This window comes from Muntiacus reevesi, chromosome 18 (genome assembly GCF_963930625.1).
Source record: "Muntiacus reevesi chromosome 18, mMunRee1.1, whole genome shotgun sequence".
Classification (NCBI taxonomy): Eukaryota; Metazoa; Chordata; class Mammalia; order Artiodactyla; family Cervidae; genus Muntiacus; species Muntiacus reevesi.
Window position 1 is genome coordinate 5767397 of NC_089266.1, and position 27361 is coordinate 5794757.

The 27361-nt window shown below is 50.9% G+C and overlaps 1 protein-coding gene across 1 annotated transcript in view; it reads left to right on the plus strand.

Moving 5' to 3' along the window:
* The first annotated feature begins 554 nt into the window (after window positions 1-554).
* The window catches only part of LOC136149505 (translation machinery-associated protein 7-like), a 55256-nt gene continuing 28449 nt past the window's right edge, over window positions 555-27361 (plus strand). The window contains exon 1 of the mRNA XM_065909810.1: window positions 555-642. Within this exon, the coding sequence (XP_065765882.1) occupies window positions 555-642 (88 nt within the window). The remainder of the gene's footprint in view (window positions 643-27361) is intronic.

A 27361-nucleotide genomic window follows, 5' to 3' on the forward strand; every position in this document is an offset into this window, starting at 1 on the left:
GCCAATCGCCCCAGCCCTCCACACCCCATTTCCTCGTTGGTAAAAAGGTGGACATCAGTCCCCACTTCCCTGAGCTTTGAGAAGGTTCTGTGTTGATGGAGGGTCTGTCACAGTGCTTGAACATGGTTGTATTCCTATGGGTTTTCTAGAGAAACAGAACCAACAGGATGTGTATATAAATATATATATATAGAGAGAGAGATGTATTTTAAGGAATTGGCTTATGTGATTGTGGAGGCTGGGCAAATTCAAAATCTGATAGGGGAAGGCTGGAAGCCTGGAGACTGGGGGAAGGCGTGCAATTTGAGTCCAGTGGCTGTCTGTTGGTAGCCTCCCCTCTTGCTCTGGGGAGGTCAGTCTTTGTTCTAATCAAGCCTTCAACTCATAGTATGAGGCCCACCCACCTTAGGGAGAGCAATCTGCTTTGCTCCAAGGGCACAGATTTCAGTGTTCACCTCATCCAAAAACACCTTCACAGAAACATCACAGAATAATGTGTGATGAAATTTCTGGGCACTGTGACCCAGTCAAGTTGACACATAAAATCAACCGTCATGATGGTGAACATCCCTGCTATGGTAGCCATTCCAGTAGAGGCGCTACCCTGCCATCAGCACCCATCGGTCTTCATCATGGGACATGGTACCCATGACTGCCGTTTGTATCTGCATGGTGGGTCCACGGGAATGTGTGCGTGTGGAGGGGGAGGACTCGTGAGTGAACACGTAGGCACGTACACAGCTGTCAAGGTGTAGGATACCCCCCAAGGGAGTGAGCCAAGCTGTGTGCAGACTCTGGAACAAGAGGGACCACTTCACTGACCCATCAGGTCCCAGGGAGTGGGGGGAAGTTGAAGGAGGTAGCTAGAATGTGGTACAAATCCTGCCTTCTGGCCGTGACCCTAGATAGAACCCTGAGACTCCGTTCGACCTCAGCAAAGCAAGAATAATGAACCTGGCCACACAGAGCTCTGCTGGGAGGATGAAATGCACTAATGAAAGCCGCTATCTGGGGCCAGCCCAGCTCCAGCGAACGTAAGAGCCCTCCCTCCCCAACCTCGCTGATGAGAAGAGCACGTCCAAAGCAGAGCAGAAACTTAATTAGGATTGGAAAAATGTGAATTCCAAGGCTTATTAAATTCATGATATTTTTACTTACCATGTACCCAGAAATATATTTAGCAAAGCAATTTACACCATCACTGGCTGATGGATTGTAGTTTTCCAAGTTGAGTTTTAAGATGTAAATGGGCTCCAATCAGGGCTTGGCTGCAAGAAGATGCTCCCCTCCCATCCTGTCCTGTCCTTTGGGCTCTAGCCTCACCTGGGCAGCCTCCTGGGGCGCACAGATGGCCTTGAGCTCCTACTCCCAGGGAGGCTCTGCTGGGAACACCTCTGCCTGGCGGGAGAAGGAAGGGGCGGGAAGCAAAGAGGCAATATAATAACAGTGATAACAACCATTTATCAAGCACTTACCGTGTGCCAGATACTGTGAGCTTCACCGCGGGTAACTCGCTCACCCCTCCCAGCAACCCCGGGAGATAGAGAGCACCCAGGCACCTCTTCTCAGCAGCTGTGTGTCTTTGGGGATATGATCTGACCTCTCTCTCTTTCTCTGCCTCAGTTTCCTCATCTGCAAAGTGAAGATAATAAGAGCTATCTGTGATAAGCGCTAAGCGCAATTCCTGGAAATTAGTCAACTCTCATCATCAGACATCAGTGAGTCTATGAAGCGACAAATCTCTTGCTCAAGATCAAACAGCTGGCAAGCATAGAATTGGGATTCAGCATCAGGTGCCCACACTCTGAAGCTCTTAACTGCAGGTGGGGATGGCCCCACAGTATACTTGTATCCTGGCCAAGCCTCTCTTGTGTCATCTGCCTTTCGTGTCTGAGTGTAAGGATGGAGGAGTCAGGGAGAGGTCAGTGAAGCTTGATAAAACACATCCAGGAACCCTGGGCAGGAGTCGTGTCTTGGTGACCTGCCGATGCCGCAGGAGATGGACGCTCACTCCCCAAGGTGCAGGCTACCCCGGGGTAGGTCGGCTGCCAGCATCCAGCCCAGCCTTTCCTCTTCAGTTTCTCTCCGTCCTCCCTCCTGCGTGCCCTTGCCTGAAACAAGGGCTTGCTGGAGCAGGATGAGCAGCTGGCCTTGGAATTTTATTTACTGAAATGATTTGCTTATGAACCAGCATGTTAATGTGAAACTGAATATCAGTCCGGCTCCGATTACATCATCACAGGTTCCAAATGAATTGATTTGACCGTACACAGAACCCTGGATTGAGTAAGGCTGGTGAGCTCAGGTCCTCCTGCCCTGGCCAGCCACCCTTTCCCAGGAGAGCAGCTGGGTGGAGATGTTACTGGGGACCAGGAGAACCCAGGGGAGCGATGGCGCTTGCCTCTGGAGGAGGGAGCCGGGCCCCAAAGGATACTGCCCAGCTCGCTCCTTCTGTTACACTGCCAGGCCTCCAGGACTGCATGTGGAAAACAACCCCTCTCCCTCTCTGACTTCTTCTGAGCTGGTCCCTTACTTCCCTTGTGCTTCCGGATGACACCTCTGCCATGAAACCTCCCTGGATTTTCCCAAGTGGAGTTGCTCCCTCCCATTACCCTCTCCATCTGTGGTTTTCTTAGAATTTGCACACTCATCCATTGCTTCCTGAGCCTGAAAACTGGAAGCTCCTGAGAACAGAGACCTTTGTCTTGGATCTTCTCCAAGATCAACTCCAGTAAGTGGAGTCTGTAACAGGTCACGCCAGCAAGGGCTGCGTTCTCAACTGTGGAACTGAGCCATTTCCTTCCTTTGACCTTGAGGGCTGCATTGTAAAAGGTGCGGGGCTTCCCCTCCTTGTGGCTGGGTTTCTCCACTATAGTTTACCACAGCGGGGAGTCGAGCGACCCTGGAGAGGTTTAGCGGTGGCCTGGCTGAGGGCTGACTTTACTCTAGCCCCAAGGCACTGAGCTCTGAATGTGGATTCGTGAACTTTTTACCAGTTCACCAGATGCCCCAGAGATGAGCAGACACTGCGGGGGCCTTTCTGAAGGTCACCCAAGACTTGCACCCTCTTATTTCTGGGGGATCACAGGAACCCCAGACAACTGGGCTTGCCTTTGCCCCACCCCATCCCAGGGTCATCTGCCCCCATGTGATCTTTCCCCTCCAGAAATGGCATGCACCTCTCCTTTTCACCTCTGCAGGCATTAAATAATAATAATAATAACAATGATAATAGTGATACAAAATAAAGTACCTTTAATGTGGTTTTTATTTTCAGGTTATAAAAATAATACATACTGATTGTAGAAAATCTTCAACAAAGCAGAGAGGTGAAACAAAATGAAAATCATATAATCCACACTAGAAGTTAATACTACTAACATTTTGGTACATTTGTATTAAGACTTTTTCCAGGGCTTCCCTGGTGGTCCAGTGGTTAAGACTCTGCGCTATCGGAAGCACAGATTTGATCCCTGGTGAGGGAACTAAGATCTCACATGCCACACAGTGTGGCTAAAATTAAAAAAAAAAAAAAAAAAAGACATATCCAGAGTGTGTGTGCTCTATGTCTCCGTATTATAAAGCACATTTAGGATCACGTCATGTATACTTTTCATTAGCACACTACTGCAAACCTTTCCTCACGTGACTAAGGGTTTTCAGACTTCCCCCCAAAGGCAGCCTCATCTTTTTTCCTTGTGTTTTGGTCATTCAGGGAGGCCAGCAGAGAAAGCCCAGCCCAGGAGGAAAGAGAAAACCCACCAAGCATTAACCGAGTCAGCCACTTATAAAGTTAAACATTTAAAAGGCAGAGAGATTCACGGTTAATCAAATAGTCGATTCGTCCGAAGGTTGAAGGAGATAGAGCAACCGTTTCAATCTGATGCTTTAAATGTTTAACAAGCAAAGTCACCTCTTTTGTCCTACCTCAGTAATCCCACCTCTCTTGGGAATCTGACATCCTAAAATCTTGAACATCACGAACCCCATCCTGACTTGCTCACCCCTCCATGAAAATCCTTTTATCTTTACAGTGTAGATCAGCCAGTAATCAACATTTCTGACCACCCAAAGCGCCGGGGCTGGTGCTCAGAGAAGTTTCCTCTGGAAGTTTGGTGAAATTTACAGCCCCGCCCCTCACCCCTCACACAGCCTGCTTGTGGGGGTTGGGGGAGGCACTGCGTGTGCGGGGGGTGGAAGGGGTGGTCATGGTAGAAGGTGGAAGCTGAGACTCTAATCTCGAATGGAATAGCCCAAGGTCAAGCACTGGGGACCAGCACATAGCTTTGGTGACCCAGCCACAAATTCGCAATAAATGGAACAACTCTCCAACCATTTCTGTTTCCCTTTTTCTCAGCGGTTCTCAGCCACAGATTCTTGGAAGGTCTGAGGCTGTTTCGGTTGTCACACCTGGGGAAAGGAGGCGTCCTGTGGGTAGAGGCCAGGGACGCCGCAAAACACAGTACCACCACGCCGGAGGACCGCGATCCACGCGGCTATAGGGTCGATGTAGCCGAGCAGGGTTGGAGAAGGAAATGGCAACCCACTCCAGTATCCTTGCCTGGAGGATCCCATGGACAGAGGAGCCGGGCGGGCTACAGTCAGTGGAGTCGCAGAGTTGGACCTGACTGAATGCCTGAGCCCACAGGCATGCAACTGGCAGGGAGCTTCCAGTGGCTAAGTGGGTAAAGAATCCGCCTGTCAGTGCAGGAGACCCAGGAGCCTCCACCCAGAGGGGCTGCAGTCCATAGGGTTGCCAAAGAGTCAGACACGGCTGAGTACAACTAAAGAGCAACAACAGCAAATCGAGCCGGACCCCGCTGGCCATTCCAGGACAGGCCTTCCCTCTTATCCCCTGCTTCAGCTCCGCTCTGAAGTACCTAGGTAACAGTATTTGATGCACATTTCCTGAGCTGTTTTGCAGAGGTGAAAACCCCCCACCAAAGGGAAGATATTGACTATTTGATGACCATAAGCAGCTCCTAGAGCCTCAGGACTGGTAGATGGAACCCTGTGACACATCCTGCTCCCTCATCAGCCGATCAGAGGATCATACACAAGCTAATCACACACCCCAGTGACCCCCACCCCCATCACCTGCCACTTAAAAATGCTTTTCCAAACCTTTTTGGGGAGCTCACCACCTCATCTCCTCGCCTGGCCCTGCAGTAAACCTTTCTCTGCTCCCAACACGGACGTTTCAGCTTCCCTCTGCAGCGGGCACACGAACTTGCATTGACACTGAGACCGAAGCACCTGCTTTCTTTTCTCTCCTCTTGTCCCTGTGATGTACACTCAGAACCTTCCAGATTCACAGATGCACATTCTCATGAACTCCAAAGGCAAGGTGGGTGGCTGAGACTTAGCCCCTGGAGATCAAAAGCATAAAGGGACAGAGGCCTTCTCGGGAGGAGCAAGGCATACCCTGCCTTTGCAAGGATAAGACAGGCTCTGGGGAGCAGGTCGCCCTTGGGCAATTTTGAAGGCTGGAGAGAGGAGGAGACAGAAGTGACAGGGCCTTGAAGGGAATGTCCTTTGAGCATCAAAGAGATTTGTTCTTCTTGGGGCTCTGTCCACCACCCCAACTCTTGAGATAACCAAAAGGCCACTTGCTGCTCCTACATACCTCTTGCAGTGCTGCAGGAAGGGGGACCCCTTCCAGGGCCCGAGAGTGGGCTCTTGTCTAACACTCAGAAATGAAATTTCTGAGGACACACAAGAGCTGACAAAGCAAGAGACTTTATTGGAAAACAGCGCTCGGGCAGAGAGCAGCGGGGTGAGGGAACCCAGGAGGACTGCTCCGCCGTGTGGCTCGCAGTCTGGGGTTTTACGGTGATGGGACTCGTTTCTGGCTTTTCTCTGGCCAATCCCTCCGACTCAGGGTCCTTCCTGGTGGCACACCCACTGCTCAGCCAAGATGGATTCCAGCGAGAAGGGTTCGGAGGTGGAAGGGCACGTGGCGTCTCCTTTTGACCTTTCCCAAAGTCTTCCTGTTGGTGGGGGCTCATTAGTTCCACGTTCCTTAGCAGGACCTCCGGCCATAAAATAACTCATGCAAATGGTTACTATGGTACCTGGCCCTGCTGGGCAGTTTTGGTCAGTATGGTTTCCCTAACAGAAGGACTGTTGAGTTGACTTACTGGCATTTGGAGAGTTTGTCCCGTTAGGTCACAGGTTTTATGGCCACGCCTCTGCGCAGAGGGCAAAGGTCAAGGGTCCAAGCAGGCAGCATGTCCTTTACTAGAAAATGGAACACAGAAATGAGCCTCTGGCCTTTATCTCCCGGCTCACCTCCAGGAGGGCTGTTGTCTAGGCAACGGCTCCTGGTGGTGGAAGTCAGGTGATATCACGCTCCATCTCATCCTGGGCACTTCAGAGAACAAGCCAGGGCTTGAATGCCAGGTCATCAAGTTCCACCACCTCGTTTTTCTTTCTTTTTGGAATTTTTGACACTAAGCCCCACTTTGACGAAATACTGACTGCCAAGTATTCGTGCGTGGCCTGGAGGGTGAAGAAGGGGGTAGCCAGCCTGGAGACTTTCACAAAAGGCCCAACCTCAAGGTGGATCTCAGGGCTGGAGAGAGAGGAGTCTGATCTCTCATCCCACACGAGACACTTCTATTGTCAGCACATGAGGATCAGGGTTTCCTGATTGCACTGGGGGAAAGGCCATTCCTTCCCTACTAATATCTGAAACCTTTCCCAGTTGGGCTGATTCAATCTTTAACTATGAATAGGAGCCCATGAGATTGGAATATGGGAACAGAGGTAGAACTAAAGAGAGACCACAGGATAGGATAACTGAACATCAGGATGGAGAGATGCAGGTCAGTTCAGTTCGGTCACTCAGTCGTGTCAACTCTTTGCGACCCCATGGACTGCAGCACGCCAGGCTTCCCTGTCCATCACCAACTCCCGGAGCTTACTCATACTCATGTCCATTGAGTCAGTGATGCCATCCAACCATCACACCCTCTGTCCGTCCCCTTCTCCTCCCCCTTCAATCTTTGCCAGCATCAGGGTCTTTTCAAATGAGTCAGTTCTTCGCATCAGGTGGCCAAAGGATTGGAGTTTCAGCTTCAACATCAGTCCTTCCAGTGAATATTCAGGACTGATTTCCTTTAGGATGGACTGGTTGGATCTTCTTGTGGTCCAAGGGGCTCTCAAGAGTCTTCTCCAACATCACAGTTCAAAAACATCAATTCTTCGGTGCTCAGCTTTCTTTATAGTCCAGCTCTCACATCCATACATGACTACTGGAAAAACCAAAGAGATTAGAGATGGATCTAGTTTTTTTTTTTTTTTTTTTAAGATTTATGGATTTAGGAAGAAAGGGCTCATCTGAACATCAACCTGCTGACCCTCCTTAGTGATAGAAAGACCATCACTTTCTCAGCAGAGATGCAGAGAGGAGTAAGACAGTGGGGAAATACGGTCATTTTGAATACCTGTATCATCCTCCCTCTTTCTTCAAGCTCTCTGGAACCTCTGGGAAGCTCCTAGAAAAGGCCTGGTATTGGTGCAAACGTAACAGCAGCAACTCAATCATATGTAAGCATTTATATAGTAAGTATGTCTGCACAGCCTCACTGTATACAGAGCACTATGACTCTCAGCGAGCATACCGCCTGGCATACAGTAGGTGCTTAACCAGTATTCGTTTGGGGTGTATAGTGGTGACCACCCCCCCACCACTTGCCGCAACTAGAGGAAGCTCACGTTCAGCAACGAAGACCAAGCGCAGTCGAAAATTAATCAATCAATTAATTTTAAAAAAGAATCATTGGGAGGCTTTTCCCGGGATAAACCAACTCACCCTTCCACTTCCGTTCTGCTGAGCCGAGTCTTCAGAGTCACAGCAGCACCATCTTTTTCTACTCTGTCCTCCAGAGAGGCCACACTCTGTGCTGGCAGTGGAACAGCCTTGGCTTTGGGGGCTGGCTGATGCAGAGACCACCCACCGGATCAGGGACATGGAGTACTGAGCCATAGTTGCCTCATCCGGAGAGGGAGTTAATTTTGTCTTCCTTTGGAGGTGGTTTCAAGAATCACGGATGCGGGGTGGGGGGCACACTGAGGTGGGTGCCCCCCTGACCGTGTTTCCACCCACTGATGGGCTGTCCTTGTACTGGATCGCGTGTGTTAAAGCTCCCTGAGAGCAGGGCCCTGGTCTGCTTTCCCCGCATCTCCCTAGTGTTTCGTGTGACGTTTGCCCCCGCTGGGTGCTGAATAAACACCTATTGGCAGGTGTTTAAAACCACATGCCTGGGGTGATGAGGATCATATCTTCAAAACCAAAAATGACAACAACTTGCCCAGTGAGGACACACACACCCAAGCAGAGACCGATGGGATGCTTTCAATAAGGTCGGTCCTGGGGGAAAAAAAAATAAATAATAAAACAAAAAAAAAATCGGTCCTGGGAGGTTGGGGTCTTTGGGCCACAAGAGCAGCACAGACCCACCCGCCTGTCTGACTTTCCCATGACCTTCTGGCAGCGCTATTTTTCAGCGGGGAGAATGAGAAGACCCAGAGAGAAATTCAGCATCTTTGAAGTGAACTTACTTACAAAACAGAAACAGACCCACAGACCTAGAGAATGAACCTTTGGTTGCCAGGGGGGATGAATGGGGGAAAAGATAGGGATTTGGAGATGGACATGGGCACATGGCTTTATTTAAAATGGATAACCAATAAGGCCCTACTATATAGCACAGGGAATTCTGCTCCATGTTACGTGGCAGGCTGGATAGGAGGGGAGTTTGAGGGAGAATGGATACATGGATATGTATTGGCTGAGTCCCTTTGCTGTCCACCGGCAACTATCACAACATTGTTAACAGACTATTCTCCAATATAAAACAAAAAGCTAAAAGGGCAAAAAAAAAAAAAAGAAAGAAAGAAAGAAAGAAGTTCAGTGACTTTGCGTCAGGTCAAAAAAAGTACTGTATTCCAAGAATCACTAACTCCCAGCTTCATCCTTTAATATGTCTCTCTCTTCATTTAAAAAAAAAAAAAAGTAAGATAAGAGAAAATCTACTCAAAAGGAAAGAAATTTTCCCATAATGTTCAGATTGCCAGGGGACGCATTGGAGGCTGGGAATAGGGTCAGAGGGACCCTCTAGGCTGTAGAGCAGGGGTCAGCAAATGTTTTCTGTAAAGAGCCAGATAATTAGTATTTTCAGCCCCACATATCCTACCATCTCTGTCACAAGAATGCATCTCTGCCCCTGTATGGTGAAAACAGCCCTCAACACCATATAAATGAATGAACAGGGCTGTGTTACTAATAGACCTTTATTTATAGACACAAATTTGAATTTGGCATCATTCTCACGTGTCACAGAATATTATTCTCTTGACCTCTTTCAACTATTTGAAAAAGCAAGTATAACTCTGAGCCGGAAGACTGTAAAAAACAAATGACTGGCTGGATTTGACCAGCCGACCCCTGGAGTGTCCTTCCAGGGCCTGGGATTCTTTCATTCCACACCCTCCTCTCACTCTTTGGAAATGAAACTTTAGGCCATTGAAGTGTTTCTTTCCCTACAGGCTCATGCATGTGTCCACGCTCAGTCGCCCGGCCACGTCCAGGTCTTTGTGGCCCCGTGGACCAGAGCCCACCAAGCTCTAGAGGTTCACGTTGCTGTTCATTCACTAAGTTGTGTCTGCTCTTTGGGACTCCACGAGCTGCAGCACGCTAGGCTTCCCTGTCCTACGCCGCCTCCCAGAATTTGCTCAAACTCGTGTCCATTTAGCCGGTGATGCCATCCAACCATCTCATCCTCTGTCGCCCGCTTCTCCTCTTGCCCTTCATCTTTCCCAGCATCAGGGTCCTTTCCAATTAGTTGGCTCTTTACATCAGCTGGCCAAAGTGTTGGAGCTTCAGTTTCAGCATCAGTCCTTCCAATGAATATTCAAGGTTGATTTTCTTTAGGACTGACTGGCTTGACCTCCTTGCTAAGGGGACTCGCAAGAGTTTTCTCCAGCACCACAATTTGAAAGCATCAATTCTTCAGCTCTCCAGCCTTCATTATGGTCCAACTCTCACATCCGTACGTGACTATTGGAAAAACCATAGCTTTGACTATATGGACCTTTGTCAGTGAAGTGATGTCTCTGCTTTTTAATATGCTGTCTAGGTTTGTCATAGCTTTTCTTCCAAGAAGCAAGAGTCCTTTGATTTCATGGCTGCAACTACCATCCATAGTGATTTTGAAGCCCCCCAAAAATAAAATCTGTCACTGTTTCCACTTTTTCCCTGTCTATTTGCCATAATAGTGATGGGACCGGACACCATGATCTTCGCTTTGGAAATGTTGAGGTACAGGTAAAGTAGTGCCCTCTCTACGAAGCAACTGGATTGGATTGCCACCTAAGAACTTGGAGACTGCCTTGTTCTGCCACTCAAAGGGGTGGATGGCCAGAAATCAAGCTGGAAATATGTCTTCTAATCCCGGGTCCCCAACCTCCAGGATCCCGTGCCTGATGATCTGAGGTGGAGCTGATGTTCTAACAATAGAGATAAAGTTCGTAGTAAATGTAGCGTACTTGATTCATCCCCAAACCATCTCCCACTCCCAGTGTGTGAAAAACTGTCTTCCACTAAACCGGCCCCTGGGCCATAAAGGACAGAGTAATCCACCTAACTCCTGGCCCCAGGTGCCGGCATATGGTTCCTCCAGCTTGGGTCTAACTTGTAAGAAAGTGTGTGGATGCCTCAGCCACACCATGGCTCTCTCTTCCAAGAGTCTGGGAAACCGCTAGACACAGTTTTAGAACTTTTCAGTGCATGGTGTGGGATTTGGCCTTGGTAAATTTAACTCAGGGGAGCACTGAAGGTCTACCCTTTCTATCATGGCAGAAATAAATGAGGAGCCGGCACTCCCGGAATAAAACAAAAGAAGTCCTAATTTCCGTGGTGGAATAAAAAAGAATCATTGGAAAGCCTAAGGCTTGTAAAAAGTAAAAAATATCTGAACACCATGCGTGGGTGGCCTGGAGAACAGTGCTCTCTGCTCCCCTGACTGTTTGAATATGCTGCTTCTAGAGGCCAGAGGCATCATCAGAGGACTCGGGGCTTGGGGAAGATTTGGTTGGACCTAAAAGAAGCTAGACCACGGGGAAGACAACTTAAGCAAAACCTGAAAACACACAGACATGAATTCTCAGAGAGCCACTTTCATTCATTCGTGTGATAGTTATTTCCTCCTTATCATGTCCCTGGAGCTAAGCAAGGTACTGAGAATGTCAGCTTGAATGAGACCAAGCGCCTGCCTGTGAGGAGCCCAGGAGTGGGTCAGGCTGGTGGGTACCAGTTGAAAAGTGATCTTAGGAGCAGAAAGAGTTGGCAGGCTTCAGGGCAGGCGTGCTCAAGGGGTGCAACCCACAGAGCCACTGCCCCCTTGCGGACACCTGAGGATGTGCACACGTCCAGAGTCTGGAGTGTCTGGCAGACACCAGGTGAGATGGAGTAATGATGCTCAGTGGGCCCTGGGGGCTGTCCCACCTCCGCACACAAGCCCATCCCCGGGAAAGGCACAGCCCTGAGACACTGAGACTGAGGACAGAGTTAAACTTCACCTGCCTGATCCTCTGTCTCTCTTCCTGCTCAGAAACTCTCCACCCTGCCCTGCTCTGCAAAGGGGGCCGCCCCAGGGCGGTACCAGCAGGGAGTCTGGGGAACCAGGAGGGGAGATCAAAGGGAAAAAGCCCATCAAAGGCGCAGCCTCTCTGCTCCCACGTGCTCCCTCCCACAGGGTCAGCACCCTGTCGCTGGCATTGATGGTTTCATTTTTCTGGAGAGGAAAAGAACAAACACAGTAGATAATTGTAGTAGAACGGCCGATAAGTAACGTTTGGTCTCCTTTTTACAACCATTCCCTAGGGCCCCATTATGGTAATTTTTCTTCTATAACTGGCAAATTGTATAACGAGTCAGATGATAAACCAGCAAGCAAGGCAGAAATTTGCATTTTAATACAAGTGCCTTATCACTCCCCCCACCCCCATCTCGGGGAGGTCAGGACCTCACTGATCCTGGGTCCTCCCGGTGCCCTGCCCTCCCGGATCCCTTCTTGAATTCTGAGTGAATGAGTCTGGAGCGCTCAATACATGTAATTTCTCTGCTTTCTCAAGATATTATTATGTGGCAGAGAGATGAAGACCCAGGGCCCTGGAGGCAGCCAGTCTGGCCCTCCCCCAGTTCCACGCAAGGAATAAGTGTCCTTGGGCACAATCCTGCAGTGTGCCTCAGTCTTCCATCCTGAAAAATGGGGATAGTTATGCCACTTACCAGGTGGCACCAACGGTAAAGAACCCACCAATGCAGGAGATCTAAGAGATGTGGGTTCAAGCCCTGGGCCAGGAAGATCCCCTGGATGAGGTCATGGCAACCCACTCCAGGACTGTTGCCTGGAGAATCCCACGGACAGAGGAGCCTGGCGGGCCGAAGTCCACAGAGTTGCAGAGTCAGACATGACGGAAGCCACTTAGTACAGGCACGCCTGCCCCTCACACGACAGGGTTTTTTAAATGCGTGCCTGACACAGAGCAAGTTCGCGGTAAGTATTATTCATGATATTGTGTTGGTGATGATGGTGATGAGCTCTGGGAAGCCCCAGCGGTGCTGAGGATAGTGACTCCTAGTTGAGGTTGTAGTTATCACATCAGTTTCTGTGACCTCTGCCCTCACCTGTGCTCTTCGGCATCACCTTCAACACCGCATCCTCAGACCACAGTTCTGCCTTTATAACCAAGGTTCAAGAGTCCTCAAAAGGATCTGAAATGAAACTGGCCATAGGTTATAGAAGATCTCCTCTTTCTTTTTCTCTCTGTCTTGCACACACACCACACACACACACACACACACACACACACACACACACAGCATCACCATCACCAAGGCTTCTGCTGTGCCGTATGGCCACACCCTGGGTAAGCCTAGTTTTGGGAATTCTAGAACCGTTCACGCCTGCAAGGAGGTGACTTAGTCCCTGAACCTCTGAGTCCCAGGTTTGACCTCTAAACTCTGCTCAGTCACCTCTGGCCATGTAACTCTGAGAAAGCAAGCTCCTTTTTCTGTCTGTAAAGTGCGGGTAACAGCATCTACTCTTTCGAGCACCAAATGGGTTAACAGATGCTCGTGCCTGACGCCTGCCAAACACCAGTTGAACGTACCAATTAGTTGACTCCAAAGGGCACTCACAATCTCGGCCAGCTTTTATGGCACCGTGGTTCCACTTGGCAGGGACGGTCCGTCCTTTCAAGCTCAAGAGAAACCAGAAAATCCTGCCAAAAACCAGGGATTATTATTTGAGCTCCAGGAGCGAGGGCTCTGGGGACTCAGCTCGTCCTATTGTTTGAATTTATAGACGTGGCCCTCCGGCAGCCAGGAGGATGGAAAGCGCTGTTATCGAAGCGGATTTGGGGAGGATTATTCTTAGAATTTCATTCAACCCCTTGAGACCATTGGCAATTCCAAACTAGAATGGGGAATGGAGTTAGTTCTGTATCATGATGGAGTTTTTGCCCACCTCGCACGGTGAAGATGGGAGGGGCTGCTTTTCCTACACAGAATGAGTCACAGACCACAGTGAGGGCTTTGGTGGTGATGTCATAGCTAAGATCATTTATCCATTCATTCATTCATCCATCCATCCATTCATTCTTTGTATTGATCTGTATTGATCTGTATTGATCATCTGTATTGATCTCCTACTCAGGTATGATCTAAATCCTTAAGACACATTAGTGATCAGGCTTCCCTGGTGGCTCAGTGGTAAAGACTCTGCCTGTCAATGCAGGGGACTTGGGTTCAACCCCTGATCTGGGGAGACCCCACACCCCACGGAGCAGCTAAGCCCACACGCCACAACTACTGAGCCTGCGCTCTAGAGCCTGGGAGCCACTGAGTCCACACGCTGCAACTACTGAAGCCCGCACGTCCTAGAGCCCGTTCTCTGCTTCTCAAGAGTAGCTCCCGCTTGCCTCAACTAGAGAAAAGCCCACACAGCAACAAAGACCCAGCACAGCCAAAAATGAATTTAGAAAACTATTTTTAAAAATGCATGTTAGGGGTCAAAGCAGACAGCATTCCTCACCTTCACGTAGCTTGTGTTTTAGTGGGGGGAGACATGCACACATTCATGAACACAGGCCCAGCAGAGGCAGATGGTGGTCTTGGAGAAGGTCGCAGGAGAACCAGGAAGACTCCACAGTGGGATTCCAACCCCCGTGTCTGGCTGGACTGACCAGAGGATCAGGGAGATGCCAGTTGCTAGGGACTGGGAGGTGACAAGTGACATCCATGTCAGTCTGATTCATGTGGTGGACCCTAGCAGCTAACAACATCCCAGAGGAATGTGAGGTGGAACAGGAAATGCCTTCTAATTGATTGATGGCTCAGAGGACCAAGTCTCACCCCACTGCCTCCCCTGGACCAGGAGGGCTCCCAACTTCAACAGCAAAGGTTGAGATGAACGACCTTCTCCCAGGACGTCATTAGGTTGAGTTTCTACTCATTCAATCAACATTTGCGGGGCTGAGTGCAGTGCGGCCATAAAGGCGGATGAGGTATGACTCCTGTCATTAAGAAGCTTGCCAACTCAGAGATGATATAAGATATGCAGGTAGATAACTCAGATTAAAGAGGAAAAATTGATGGGTACCCCAGACAAAGTATAGAGAAAGTGTTCCGAGAATCCCAACGAGGGAGATGACTTCCTGCTTGGGCAGTGGGGAGGAGATGGAGGGGAGGTGTGAGGGAAGTTAGCGAGGCAACGTGGAGGGGGTGGTATTGGAGTCGAACCTCAAAAAAACCCGTTGAGAGGCATCCTGGTGCGGGGCCTGGGTGAGCAAAGTGGACGGGAGATGGGTGACTGGCGGGGGTGAGGCAGGGTGCGGAGGGCGGCAGTGCTGGGAGCCAGGAGGGCTGGAGAGGTGCAGTCAGGCTGGGGCCTGACCCGGGATGCTTGAGCAGCTGGGACCGGTTCTCTAAGCTCAGGCCACCATCACTGCTGCCTCCGTCTGCACTCAGAGGTGGAAGCTTAGAAGCTTCCAAAGATGAGGATGAGGAGGACTTGTCAATTGTGTCTTATTCTGAGAACATTAGAAGCCCAAGCTTTCCGGGCTGGGAAGGACATTAAAGACGACCCCTCCCAGCTGTCGCCACATCCTGTCTGCTCCAGCATCCTCTGCATCCACGCCCGGCCAGCCCAGCCCCACCTGCCCATCCTCACCCTGGCTCCACACCTGGGCCAGCTGCCGCCAGGAGCAGGTGTCCTGCTCAGCTCCCTGGGTCTGCAGGGCTGAGATGAGCATTTCCATTGCAGCCACAAATCCCCCTGCCCTCCTGAGCCCAGCCTGATGACTTCCTGCAGCAGCTGGGTTCACACATTCAGCGCCCACACACCCTCTGGGGACCAAGGGGCAGGAGGGAGATGCTGGGAGCGGGGAGCAGCAGTTTCCGGTTTGCTGGGGAGGGAGCTCTCCTCCTTGCCCTTTCCTCCCACACTTTGAGAGCACCCAGAAGAGCCCTAAGAGCCTCCGTTTTCCTCCCTGCCTCTCTGAGAGGGGAGACACGTGGCTGGAAGGCTAGAAAAACATCCCAACCCTTCCAGGGACGAACCTGAGGGCCTGGTCCTGATGGAAGGGCCTCTCAGAGCTGGGGATCTGGAAGCTGCGTGGGAGGAGGGAGTGGGGAGGAGGGAGCGGAAACCTGCGCCCAAGCGAATCCCGTTCACACGCTTCTCTCAAACTCTCTTGTCGAGGTGAGACAAAGTGTTCTTTCAGAAATCCGACTGGGGAGACATTAATAACAGCGCCTCCTGAAAACGGGGAGGGGAGCCCACACTAAATAATCGAAGGTCTTTGAGAGCTTGTGCAGAGAGATGCGATGCTCTCTGCTGTGCCGAGGAAAGGTTAATAAACACCAGTGACACAGGGCAGCGTGGAGGACCTGCAGTGCTCCGGGCCGCTTCCCGGAAGGACGCGTGCGCCCCGACTCACGCCCAAGGCCAGAGCATCTCGCAGGCTTGGTTTCTCCTGGGTCTCCGCCTCTGTCTGCCAGCCCCAGAAAATGCTTGAAACAGGTCCAAGGACACGGGAAGAGGACACAGGTAGACATCCAAGACGCGCTGAACCAGAAGACCAGACCAGCTCCTCTCACTCGGCCACAGAAAGGATGGAACCCAGCCTCTCTCTCTGCTGTTCCTTTTGGCTCCCCGGGTGGTGCAGTGGTAAAGAACGCACCTGCCAGCGCAGGAGATGCAGGAGACCTGGGTTTGATCCCTGAGTCGGGAAGATCCTCTGGAGTAGCAAGTGGCAACCCACTCCAGTATTCTCGCCTGGGAAATCCTGTGGACAAAGCCCTGGCGGGCTATAGTCCATGGGGTCACAAAGAGTTGGACACGACTGAGCAACTGATCACACACGCAGAGGTGAAAAGAGGAAGGGGAGGAGGGGGTCCCAAGCCCCTGGCCTCCTTCAGGGTATCTGATCCCCAAGGTGGAACCCGCATTGAGATGGAGCCTCCTAGGAGGGATTGCCTCTCACCTGGCGTGGTTCCATCTTCCCTCACAATGACGTCCAGCCACGAGACCCACAAACAGCCATAAGAGTGAATGGCACCATGGTCCACCTCCCGGGGGAGCTTGGGCACAGAAAGGTGTGCACGCAATGTGCCCTCTCGCTGCTGGGGAAGCTGGCACCGGGGGAGAAGGAAGCCCTGCAGTGAACCGAGAATGTCCAGGTGTGCCGTTTGCCTCCTGGGGACCCTACTCCCGCCGACAGTCTGTGCACTGGCTTTGTCTTGCCCCAGCCCAGAGCTGCCAGCGCTTGGCAGCCAGAAGCCCAGGACATCTCTGGATGCTGCCAGCTGCTTTGATCTCCTTGGCTAGCGCCTGGCGGCAGCGGTTTATAACCACCTAAACACCGCATCCGGAATCTGACAGAAAAACAAGCGCTTGGGTGACGCCCAAATGCAGCATCAACACAGACACGCTGACATTTCCATCTGCCCCTCCGTCCCAAGAGCCCCTCTGTGCCACCGAAGCCACAGGCAGGAAAGTAGGTCACCCTGCTCCGTGGGGGAACCAGGCAGATGTTTACCAGATGCTCAGCTACCTGCTTTGCGGAGGTCGGCGGGGGGATTCTGTAGGGGGTGTGATAAATAAGGGAGGGGCAATCCTTTGCCTAACTCCCAACAAACCGCAGCTGGGAAAATGGGAATATGCTTGCATCTTAGCCAATGATTCTCAATGCTGTGTGCATGTAAGAATCTCTGAAGGAACTTTACTCTGGAAAGAAACAAACCACAGCAACAACAACAACAACAAAAAACTAAAAGTCTGGGTCCCACCTAAGACCAATCAATTCAGAATCTCTGGGGGGAAAGACTGAAGCATCAGTGATATTAAAAGCTCCCTGGGTATCCTAAGCGTGTGCAGTCACGGTGAGCACCGCCTGGTCCAGGCAGAGGGGAGATGGCCCTTCCCTTGGTGACCCTCACCTGGGAGAAATCGCCGGGAGGAAGGAGACAGGATATTCTTGCTTGTGTCTACTTCCTCTGCCTCCAACAACAAGTTCCCTCCACTGCGACCTCCTCCTTCCTCTCCACTTACCTGCACTTGACTCACTCTTCAAAACCCAGTGGAAACTTATGCTACCAAATGTAAAAGAGAGAGCCAATGGGAATTTGCTGTGTGTCTCAGGGAACTCAAACTAGGGCTCTGGAACAACCCAGAGGGGTGGGATGAGGAGGGAGATGGGAGGGAGGTTCAAAAGGGAGGGGACGTATGTACACCTATGGCTGATTCACGTTGATGTTTGGCAGAAACCAACACAATTCTGTAAAGCAATTATCCTTCAATTTAAAAATTAATAAAATTTAAAAATACATGCAAAAAAATACAACCAATTTCATTTCCTCTTCCTCTAGCACCTGTAGCACGCGGTGTGAACCTCTGGTCCCCGGGAACCGCGCATCTCATCCACTGGGCTTTCTGCCCTGTCTCTTTGCCCCTGATGAACCCTGAGCTCCCAATGCAAGCCTCTGTCTCCGACACCTGTGACTCTTGAAGTGTCATCTCCCGACTCCGCCCTTGTCACCTGCTTGTTAGAAAAGCAAATTGTGACTCTCCTCCAAACCTACTGGATTAGAAGCCGCAGTGGGGGCGTGGAGGGACCAGCAACCCCCGTTTTAGCAAGTCCTCTGGGTGAGACAGAATCACCACTCTGGGTTCTAGACCCTGGCTAGTCAAACTGTGGTCCCTGAGCCCAGGGAGGGTCAAGGCAGAATCTCAAGCCCCATCCCAGACGCCCTGAACAGGGTTCTGCATTGATGCCCAGAGGACACGCATGCGCAGTAAACTGCGAGCGCTGCTGATGGAGGCAGCATCCAGAGTGCCTCCCTGGATCATGGAAAAGCAACACCTGGGACTTCCCTAGCGGTTCGGTGGTGAGGACTCTGTACTTTCACCGCAGTGGGTGTGCATTCGATCCCTAGTCGGGAAACTAAGATCCCACATGTTATGTCGTGCAGTCAAAAATAAACAAAAATTTTAAAAAGGAAAAAAAAAAGCAACCCCATTCCCTTGTCGCAAGGACCTTATTCCTCAGTCCTGTTCAGCAGATCTCAGCCTCGATCACAAGCTGCAAGTGCTGGGGACTCACAGAGAATCCAGAGAGGTTATCAGAAACACAAGCGGCCTCACCTCTGTCCCTGAGAAAGACCAAGCTGAGACGTGGCTCCTTGATTGCTCCATCTGGTCCTTGCATCTTGGCCCCTTTCCCTGAGTGTGAGCGAGCCCCTTGACACTGTCCGGTGGTCGGCTTGCCTTCAAGGGGCCACCTCCCTGGGGAAGGGCTGATTGCTCCAAGGTTTTCATCCAAGTCAGGCCAAGCCTCCTGCCCTCTCATCCCGTCTCCGGCAGCCTTGCCCCGCTTGACATTCCTCAGCCGTGTGTGCGTGCTAAGTCACTCAGTCCTGTCTGACTCCTTTTGACCCCACCAATCTCCTCTGTCCATAGGATTCTCTGAGCAAGAATATTGGAGTGTGTTGCCCTGCCCAGGAGGGGGTCTTCCCTACCCAGGGATCGAACCTGTGTTTCTTACGTCTCCTGCATTGGCAGGCAGGTTCTTTATCACTAGTGCCACCAGGAGGCCCGTCTCCCGGCCATGCTCCCCTTCAATGGGCTGGAGGGGAATGACATCAGACTGTAGTTCCGGGAGTGGGACTCAGGTGGGGGGCAGAGACCAGAAGAGAAGCCCAGGGGTGTCACGGGGTCGCCCCAGACTCCCGAGCCTCTGTTCGTTCAGTTCCTTCCCACGAATCCCGAGCGCCCACTCTGCATGCCTGGTGCATTCCCCTGGCTTCTCGGTCACATTAAAGGTTGTTAAAAATGTATCCAATATGAGATTGATATTGAAATGCCAGTTTCCCCTGACAGGTTATAAATAACTGCTTTGAGTTCAATTTTGAGGTTTTGATTTAAAAAAAAAAAATTAGTAAGCGATCATGCATTCATCTGTGATTGAATCCAAGACACTTTTTCCCTCCTCCCTCGAAACCCACCGTCAAAGGCCATTACTAATGTCTCTGCTCAGAGAATATTGTGTATGGAGCTTTAATGGCCCCTAGGGAAGTAAGACCATTCTAGGAAGAAAAAAAAAAAAAGATGTATTTCCATCTCTGTTCCAATACGCACAACCTAATTAAGATTTTATAAACATTCACCCAACAGAAAAACACACACACACACACATTCACGGACACCTAAATTAGCAAGGCAAATATAGTCTAGATGAAGTAGCTTTCTTGCCTGATTCTGTCCAGTTTTAATTAGGTGTCTGTCACGGGGAGAGTGTCACACAGAGAGACTGTCTCATTTTGAGTCTTCGGTTTGAGCTTGGGGTTGCGGGTCCCCCAGGCTTGCCCTTTTCCTGGGCATCCCAGCGTGGTCTCCTCTGAGCCTTCCTCCCTCCTCACCGCCCTCAGCCTGCCTCTCCGGCTCGGGGAAGACAGAGAAGGACCTTGTCTCCCCATCGGCCACATTCCGGGGGCCTCCCTGTGGCGCTGAGTCACCAGGAACAGCTCCGTGGTGGACACGACCTTGGCAGAGCCACACCTGGGAGACTGCCCGGTGGCAGCGGGGTCTTGCCAACCCACTCCGGATGCCAGCCCTGGGGACAGGAAGCACAGGCTCCCCCGTCTCCCCAGATGCCAGCAGGGCATCCTCTCTGCACCCCGAGGTGCCGGCCTGGGGGGGTGCTCTTGGACCTGCTGATGTCTGCTCTCCCATCCCTACTGCCATGCCATCCGGCTGGAAGAAAATTCAGGAGATAATTAGCTTTCTCCTTTTCCTGTCCTTAAGGCTGTTTGAAAAGTACATTTTCTTTCACACGTCTCAAAAATTAATTCTGTTTATGTTTTGGAGGCGCACAGGAGGAAGGAGTTGGGGAAAAGTGTCACTTGCTCCTTTGGGCAAAGTTGGGGGGGGGTGCATGGGGCTAAGGGCAGGGGAAACTCGCTCCTCTGAAGTCAGATTTTTATTTTTATTTTTTTTGCTGTGCCACATAGCAAGTGGGTCAGTTCCCTGACCAGGGATCCAACTGATGTCCCCTGCATTGGAAGATTGGAAGTGTGTAGTCTTAACCACCAAACCACCAGGGAAGTCCTTGGAGCCAAATTGAACGCAGGGAGAAGGGCAGGGCCGGAGGAGCCAGGGTGTGGCCCTGACCTCCAGGGCAGCCTCCTCCTTGGAGCAGCTCTTTTTGCCTAAAGACAAAGCAAGCACTGCACCTGCCAGGTGAAACTGCATCAGCACTTTCCAAGAGAGGCTGGTGATGGGGAGGCAGGAGGGGAGGCTGGAAAAACAGGCCTCAGGAAACTAAAACACAGTGACTTTTGAGCGTGCTCGCCTTAGTGGCCAGCGCCCTTCATTGGGAAGGCACATATATAGCATATATTTGGATAGCATATATTTGCCTGAACCACCCCCGATCCCCACCCCATCTTCAGGCAGGAACCCAGGCTGGGAGGCCTCTGACGGTGCATGCATAGGTGAGGCAATACCGATCCCCTCGCAAAGATGGTAAAAGTGAGGCTCCAGGGAGACTGAGACAAAGCTAAGATCTCCAAGCTCCTGGCTCAAAGAGAACTCATTACAAGCTTCCTCTTACCCTGGAGGGATGGGGATTCGGCTCCTCTCTCTGCCCGGCAAAGGCAGAAATAGTGGAAACCTATGCAGAAAGAGCAGCAGGGCTGTGCAATCGACAGGAAGAAGAAATTGCTGGTAGGGATTTATTTTAATTCAATGATAATGTCTCAAGTTCAAGTCTCTTAAAGTGGAGAAACAGGAGAGTAGCATGGCCTGCCTTTAGGGTATTTACAGTCTGCCAGGAGCGCGAATTAAATGCCGGAGCAGTGATGGCCTGAGGGCCGGATAGGAGGGCACCGTGGGCTCTAAGGAACAGGGGTCCACGATGCCTGAGCTGGGTGTCTAAAGCCTTGCAGCCAGGCTTCCCTGCAGCCACCCACAGATGTTGCTGGAAGAAGGGCCGCCCGCCTGTGCACGCTGCCGTCCCCCACTCTGGCACCCTCCACCCCCACCCCGGCCCCCTCCACCCCCACCCCTGGGTACAGCTGCAGCAACCGGCAAGGCAGCCAGGCCCTCTCGAATTAGCTGAAGTGACACTCGCTTTGTATACACATGTTTACAGTGAGGGCCAGATGGTGAGGGGTTGGCTCCGTTTCAACGCCACTCCAGTGCGCCCGGCTGGGCCGGCTCTGCACGTGGTACAAAGATAACGTGCGGAGAGGGCAACCCCTTCCTTCCTGAGATGTTGGCCCTGAATCTGTTCCCCATCTGAGCAGCCCTCACTTAAAAGCAGCCTTAGCTTGCCAGCTGTCAGAACTTTTTATCAAATCTCCTGAAATCCTACAGACAGAAGAAAGAGACATAGCCCACTCTGATATCCTCCAGAGTTCCCTTTCCCTTTTCTTCTTTTTTTTTTTTTTGAAAAAAGAAATAAATAAAGCATGTTTGATGGAAAGGAGCTTGCAAACGATCACCGGTGACAGTGTTTATGTTGCCAAATTATTTGTACTGGTAGGAAAAGAGGGCGGACAGAACGTGGATCAAAGGGAGTGATTGTTTACCAAACTAGAGAGACAGGATAGGAAAAAGGGAGGAGGAGGAGGCTGTGGGCAATGAGCCAGGGACACATTCAGACACGTCTGTGTGTTTCCATCTGCCTTCCCCCCAAAAAGACACTGGAAGATATCCATTATGGACAGCTGTACTCTGGGGCCAGAAGGAAACCCAGGACTGCCAGCTCCCGGGAGACCTAAGCCAGAGCTTCTAAAACATCCAGAAAGGCGGTGATGACGTGAGGTCCCTCCCCCGTCTGAACTTAACCTGAAAGATCCCCTCCCAACAAAACCCATGAAAAACAGATACAACACCAAGAGAAAAGAAAAGAAAAAAAAACCTAGACTTTTATAACCTCCAACAGTGGGAATCATGGTGTTAGTTGCTCAGTTGTGTTGGACTCGCTGGGTTGTAGCCCGCCAGGCTCCTCTGTCCATGGGATTCTCCAGGCAAGAATACTGGAGTGGGTTGCCATGCCCTCTTTCAGGGGATCTTTCCTGACCCAGGGATCGAACCTGGGTCTCCTGCATTGCAGGCAGACTCTTCACCATCTGAGCCACTAGGGAAGCCCCTATAATCTCCAATAGTGGGAATCATAAGGTCTGAATTGAAAAGCAACAGAAGTTCTTGGAAAGAACATTCCAGAATTCCTCCTTCAGAATGAGGGCATTTCATTCAAATTGTCTCTCTGGGAGCCTGGACCACTACTCCAGGGATGGGGCAATTATTCAAACCATCTTATTTTGAAACTGACTTTTTCAAACTAACTTTAGACTCAGTTCATGAGAAATATTTCACAGTCTAATAGCTGTAATTTTAGCTATGCGTGTGTGTGTGTGTGCGTGTGTGTGTGGGGGGGTGTATGGAAGGGGTGTGAAGGTGGGGGTGGTTGCTGAAGGCAGAATTCTGAATTCATTTGCACCAGAGAAGTTTCCAAATGGTGATTCACTGACCCTTCTCACCTAAACAATCTGACCCCAAAAGACGCAGCTGTGTTACCTTTGAAACTATTTCAAAGAGTATTCCTGGACTTCTTATTCAAGGTAATTCCAGAAAGGAGGTCCAGAATGCTTCCTGCTAGAGCAACTCATCTGAGCCTTACAGAGTGAAAACTATGATGGAGGAAGAAGATTACACTCTCTTGAAAGAGCATACACACACACACACACACACACACACACACACACACACACACCCCTACGCACAGAGTCAGGACGCACATTCAGAGACTGACCCCAGCATCCCCTCCTATTGCACTGTCCATTTATCCAGGCTTGCACATAAGCACAGCCCCAGGCAGGCATTCGGGTCTGTTTTGGTTACTGGCAAGTCCCCAGAGGCGGGAACGCTTGCCAGCACATAGCAGGTGCCTGATGAATAGTTGTGAAATGTGGACCAAGGACACAGCATTAGACGAGGTTTGAAGCAGAGTGAGGTAAGCGCGGGAGCCAACATTGAGGAGAGCCCTGACGACTCTTCCTCCCGGTATTCACATCTGCGTGTCATCTCCTCCCAGGTCGTGCCAGGCCTGATCTCTGTGACCAAGAGACCATGCAGAAGTGATGGTGCGTCACTTCTGAGATTGGGAGGCACCAACAGCCATGTCATCAGCATTCTTGTGGAGAGGCCCACATGGAGAGGTGCTAAACTTTCTTGCACGCAGCCAGCCAGGAACTGAGGCGTCCAACAACCATTTGAAAGAGCCACTTTGGATGTGGTTGTTCAGTCTCCCAGTCATGTCTGACTCTTTGCGACCCCGTGGACTGCAGCATGCCAGGCTTCTCTGTCCTTCACTCCCTCTTGGAGTTTGCTCAAATCCACGTCCATTTGGACATGGGACCTCGGGCAATCTTCAGCCCAGCCTGCATCTCAAGACACCACGGCAGTGTGGGGTGATTTGTTACACAGCATTTGATAACTAGCACAGTGACAGGATGGAGCAAACACAGGCTAGGCATGCACCTTTGCGATCATCCATCAGGTTGTATTTTTTACCCCAAACCTTGATTCTGTTTTTCAGAATCTGTTCGGAAAAAAAGGAGGGATGGAGCTGGTCATACCTATCTTGTAACAGGGATTACAAATGATATGTGTTTTAGGAAGTCTTTCAACCCATCTCCAACCCTCCTTAGATATTTCCACTTCAGATCAGGACAGGTGGCTTCATTTCTTTTCTTTGAAGTCACTTTTTAAAAAAAGTATTTATTTTCATTTGTTTATTTGGCTGCGCTGGGTCTTAGTCGCAGCATGTGGGAAGTCTGATCTTCATTCACTGAGGCAAGTGGGATCCTCTGTTGTGGCACACGAACCTTTAGCTGCATGTGGGATCTAGTTTCCTGACTAGGGAATGAACCCGGGTCCCCTGCAATGGGAGCTCAGAGTCTCAGCCACTGGACCACCAGGGAAGTCCTTCCATTTCTTTTATGACTTTTCTTTTGTCACTTGACTTTCCAAGGTGCATCTTGGCCACACTACTAGAGCTGCACCTGGCCTGTACTGGACACTAAATAAATATTTGCTGAATGAGAAAATGAAAGTGAATGAATAAATAACTAGGCCCCCGTCTGTTCTACTTACCACAGGGCTGTCCAGGACGCGTGGCCAAACTCTCCTCACTGGCTCTCTCCCCTGGGATCAGGGTCTGCAGAGGCTGAGAGGGAAAAAGAGGGAAGCGATGGACCCATCATTACTGCTGTTCTGGCTAATGAACTGGGGTAGGGATGAGAGAGTCGTGATGGAGAGACAGACTGGAGACTTTTCCAGCCACTACTATTTAGTAGGAGACACGGTGGCAGATTGAGAATGAGCTGGTTTTCATTACTAGACAATGAACCCAAATGATGGAAGACAGGGATGGCTGGCTGGGGAAAGGAGCCGAGAAGCCCTCCCACTCTGCTTTATCAGGGAAGAGTGCCAGGGACCAGCCAGATACCAGAGAGAGGTCTGCCTGGCTGGAGGGGCTTCCAGATGGCCTTCTCTCTTTGGTTCCAGAAAGACTGAACATATACTTACCTCGAACATGGAACTCAGCCTCTGGGCAAAGCCAGCTTCCTCGTCTGGCTGCAGCATTCAGCTGAGCCCCTGCAGACAGCTTCCTGGAGTCTTGGGAATCCCTGCTGGTCACAGAACCCAGAGCCCCTGCCGCCCCTGGTGGAAGAAACATGACCTCTCTAAGTGTCAGGACATTGGGAAGAGTGTCCAGGGCCTTTGGCCTCTACTTTTTAGAGTTTCCAGACAAAAAAAAAAAAAAAAAAAAGGATACTCAGTACAATTTAATTTGGAGCTCAAATAAATGTTGTTTGTTGCTCTTGCTCAGCTGACCCCATGGATTGAGATTTTCCAGACAAGGAATACTGGAATGCATTACCATTTCCTTTCTCCAGGGGATCGTCCCAGTTCAAGGATTGAACATGAATCTCCTGCCTGCGTCCCCCGCATTGCAGCCAGACTCATTACCACTGGGCCCCCAGGGGCGTCCTCCAAAGAGTTAATTTAGTATAAGTGCTGGCTTAGTTGCTTGGTTGTGTGCAGATCTCTGTGGCCCCACGCACTGTCCCGCCAGGCTCCTCTGTCCATGGGCTTCTCCAGGCAAGAACACTGGAATGGATTGCCATGCCCTCCTTCAGGGGATCTTCCCAACCCAGGGATCGAACCCAGGTCTCCCGCATTGAAGGCAGATTCTTTACCATCTGAACCACCAGGGAAGCTCAAGAATACTGGAGTGGGGAGCCTACTTCTTCTCCAGGAAACTTCCTGACCCAGGAGTCAAACCAGGGTCTCCTGCATAGCAGGTAGATTCTTTACTAGCTGAGCTACCAGGGAATCCTTTTAGTATAATTGTAGCCTGACTATCACATGGGTGATATTTATGTGAAAATTTATTCTTGTTTTTTAGGAATTCAAATTTAATGCAGCTTCCTGTATTTTCTCTGGCAATTTTGCGACAAGCCTTCTCACCCATCCTTTCCACAGTCTCCTGTTCCCAACAAATATGGGGAGTGGTTGAGATGCTGCAGTCCCTGTCTGGAGTCCTTGTCTCCAACCCTGGAGAGATGCAAAGATGAAAAGTGTGGTTTAGTAAGAACATCAGTCACTAACAGGTCCACTGGCTATTGATGAACCAGCCCAACACTAAGTGACCTAAAGCAACCACTTCATCATGCTCAGAGATTCTGTGGGCATTTAGACAGGGCATGGCAGGAAAGACTGGTCTCTGCTCCATGACTGGGGGCTTTGGCTAGGAAGCTGCAAAGGCTAGAAGGTCACCGTCACCTGTCTGGTGGGTGACGCTGGCTGTGGGCTGGGACCTCAGCTGGGCTCTGCAGGGGCACAGGAGCATGGCCTCTTCACGTGGCCTGAGCCGCCTCACATCCTTGAAGTTGAAAACCTTACCTGGTAACTCCAGGAGCCAAAGCTGACTGTCCCATGAGACCCAAGGAGACATCGTCTGGCCTTTTCTGACCTACTGTCACTCGTGCCAGAATCTGCAGGCGGGGAGAACAGTTGCATGTCGGCCCAGATTTAAAGGAAGGCAGACAGACATAGCCTCTCGGTGGTGGGACTGGAAGGTTAAAGGATCTGCGTGTGTTTTAAATTCCGGCAGGCGGTGGGGAGACCTTAAGTGGAAGGAAAGAGGGGAGCTCACAGCGAGATGATGGAGGTGAGAAGGGTCTGAGGATGATGGAGAAGCTCCAAGGAGAAGTCTTCCCCAGAAGAGGGATGCTCGCCTAGGAAGAGATGCTCCAGGAGGCCAGGGACCTCTGGGAATTGAGAGACCCGGGAGTCAGGAGGAGCAGGTGTGCTGGGCTGAAGTGCCGGGGGGATGGCAGGGGCGGGCTTTCAGAAGGAACCACTGCTGAATTTGGGGAAGAAGAGTAGCACGGGGTGGGCGGCATCAGAAAGCACCCCCAAACACTCCTGTGCCCCCGGAAGGTTCACACCTGCACTTCATCAAAATTGTCTGCTGCTGGAATTGCATTCGACGGACACCAGCTGCACTGATCCTGCTCCCACCCATCTGCACATACCGAGGCTCGAGTCCCCCATCTCCACCTGAGGGCAGAAACATCTGCCTGCAGCAAAGCTGCCTCCTCCCAGCTCGCCTAGGAAGGGTTTTGTCTGCCAGCATGTATTCTTGCCTGAAAAGCCCCATGAACGGAGGAGCCTGGTGGGCTACAGTCCGTGGGGTCACAAAGAGTCGGACACAGCTG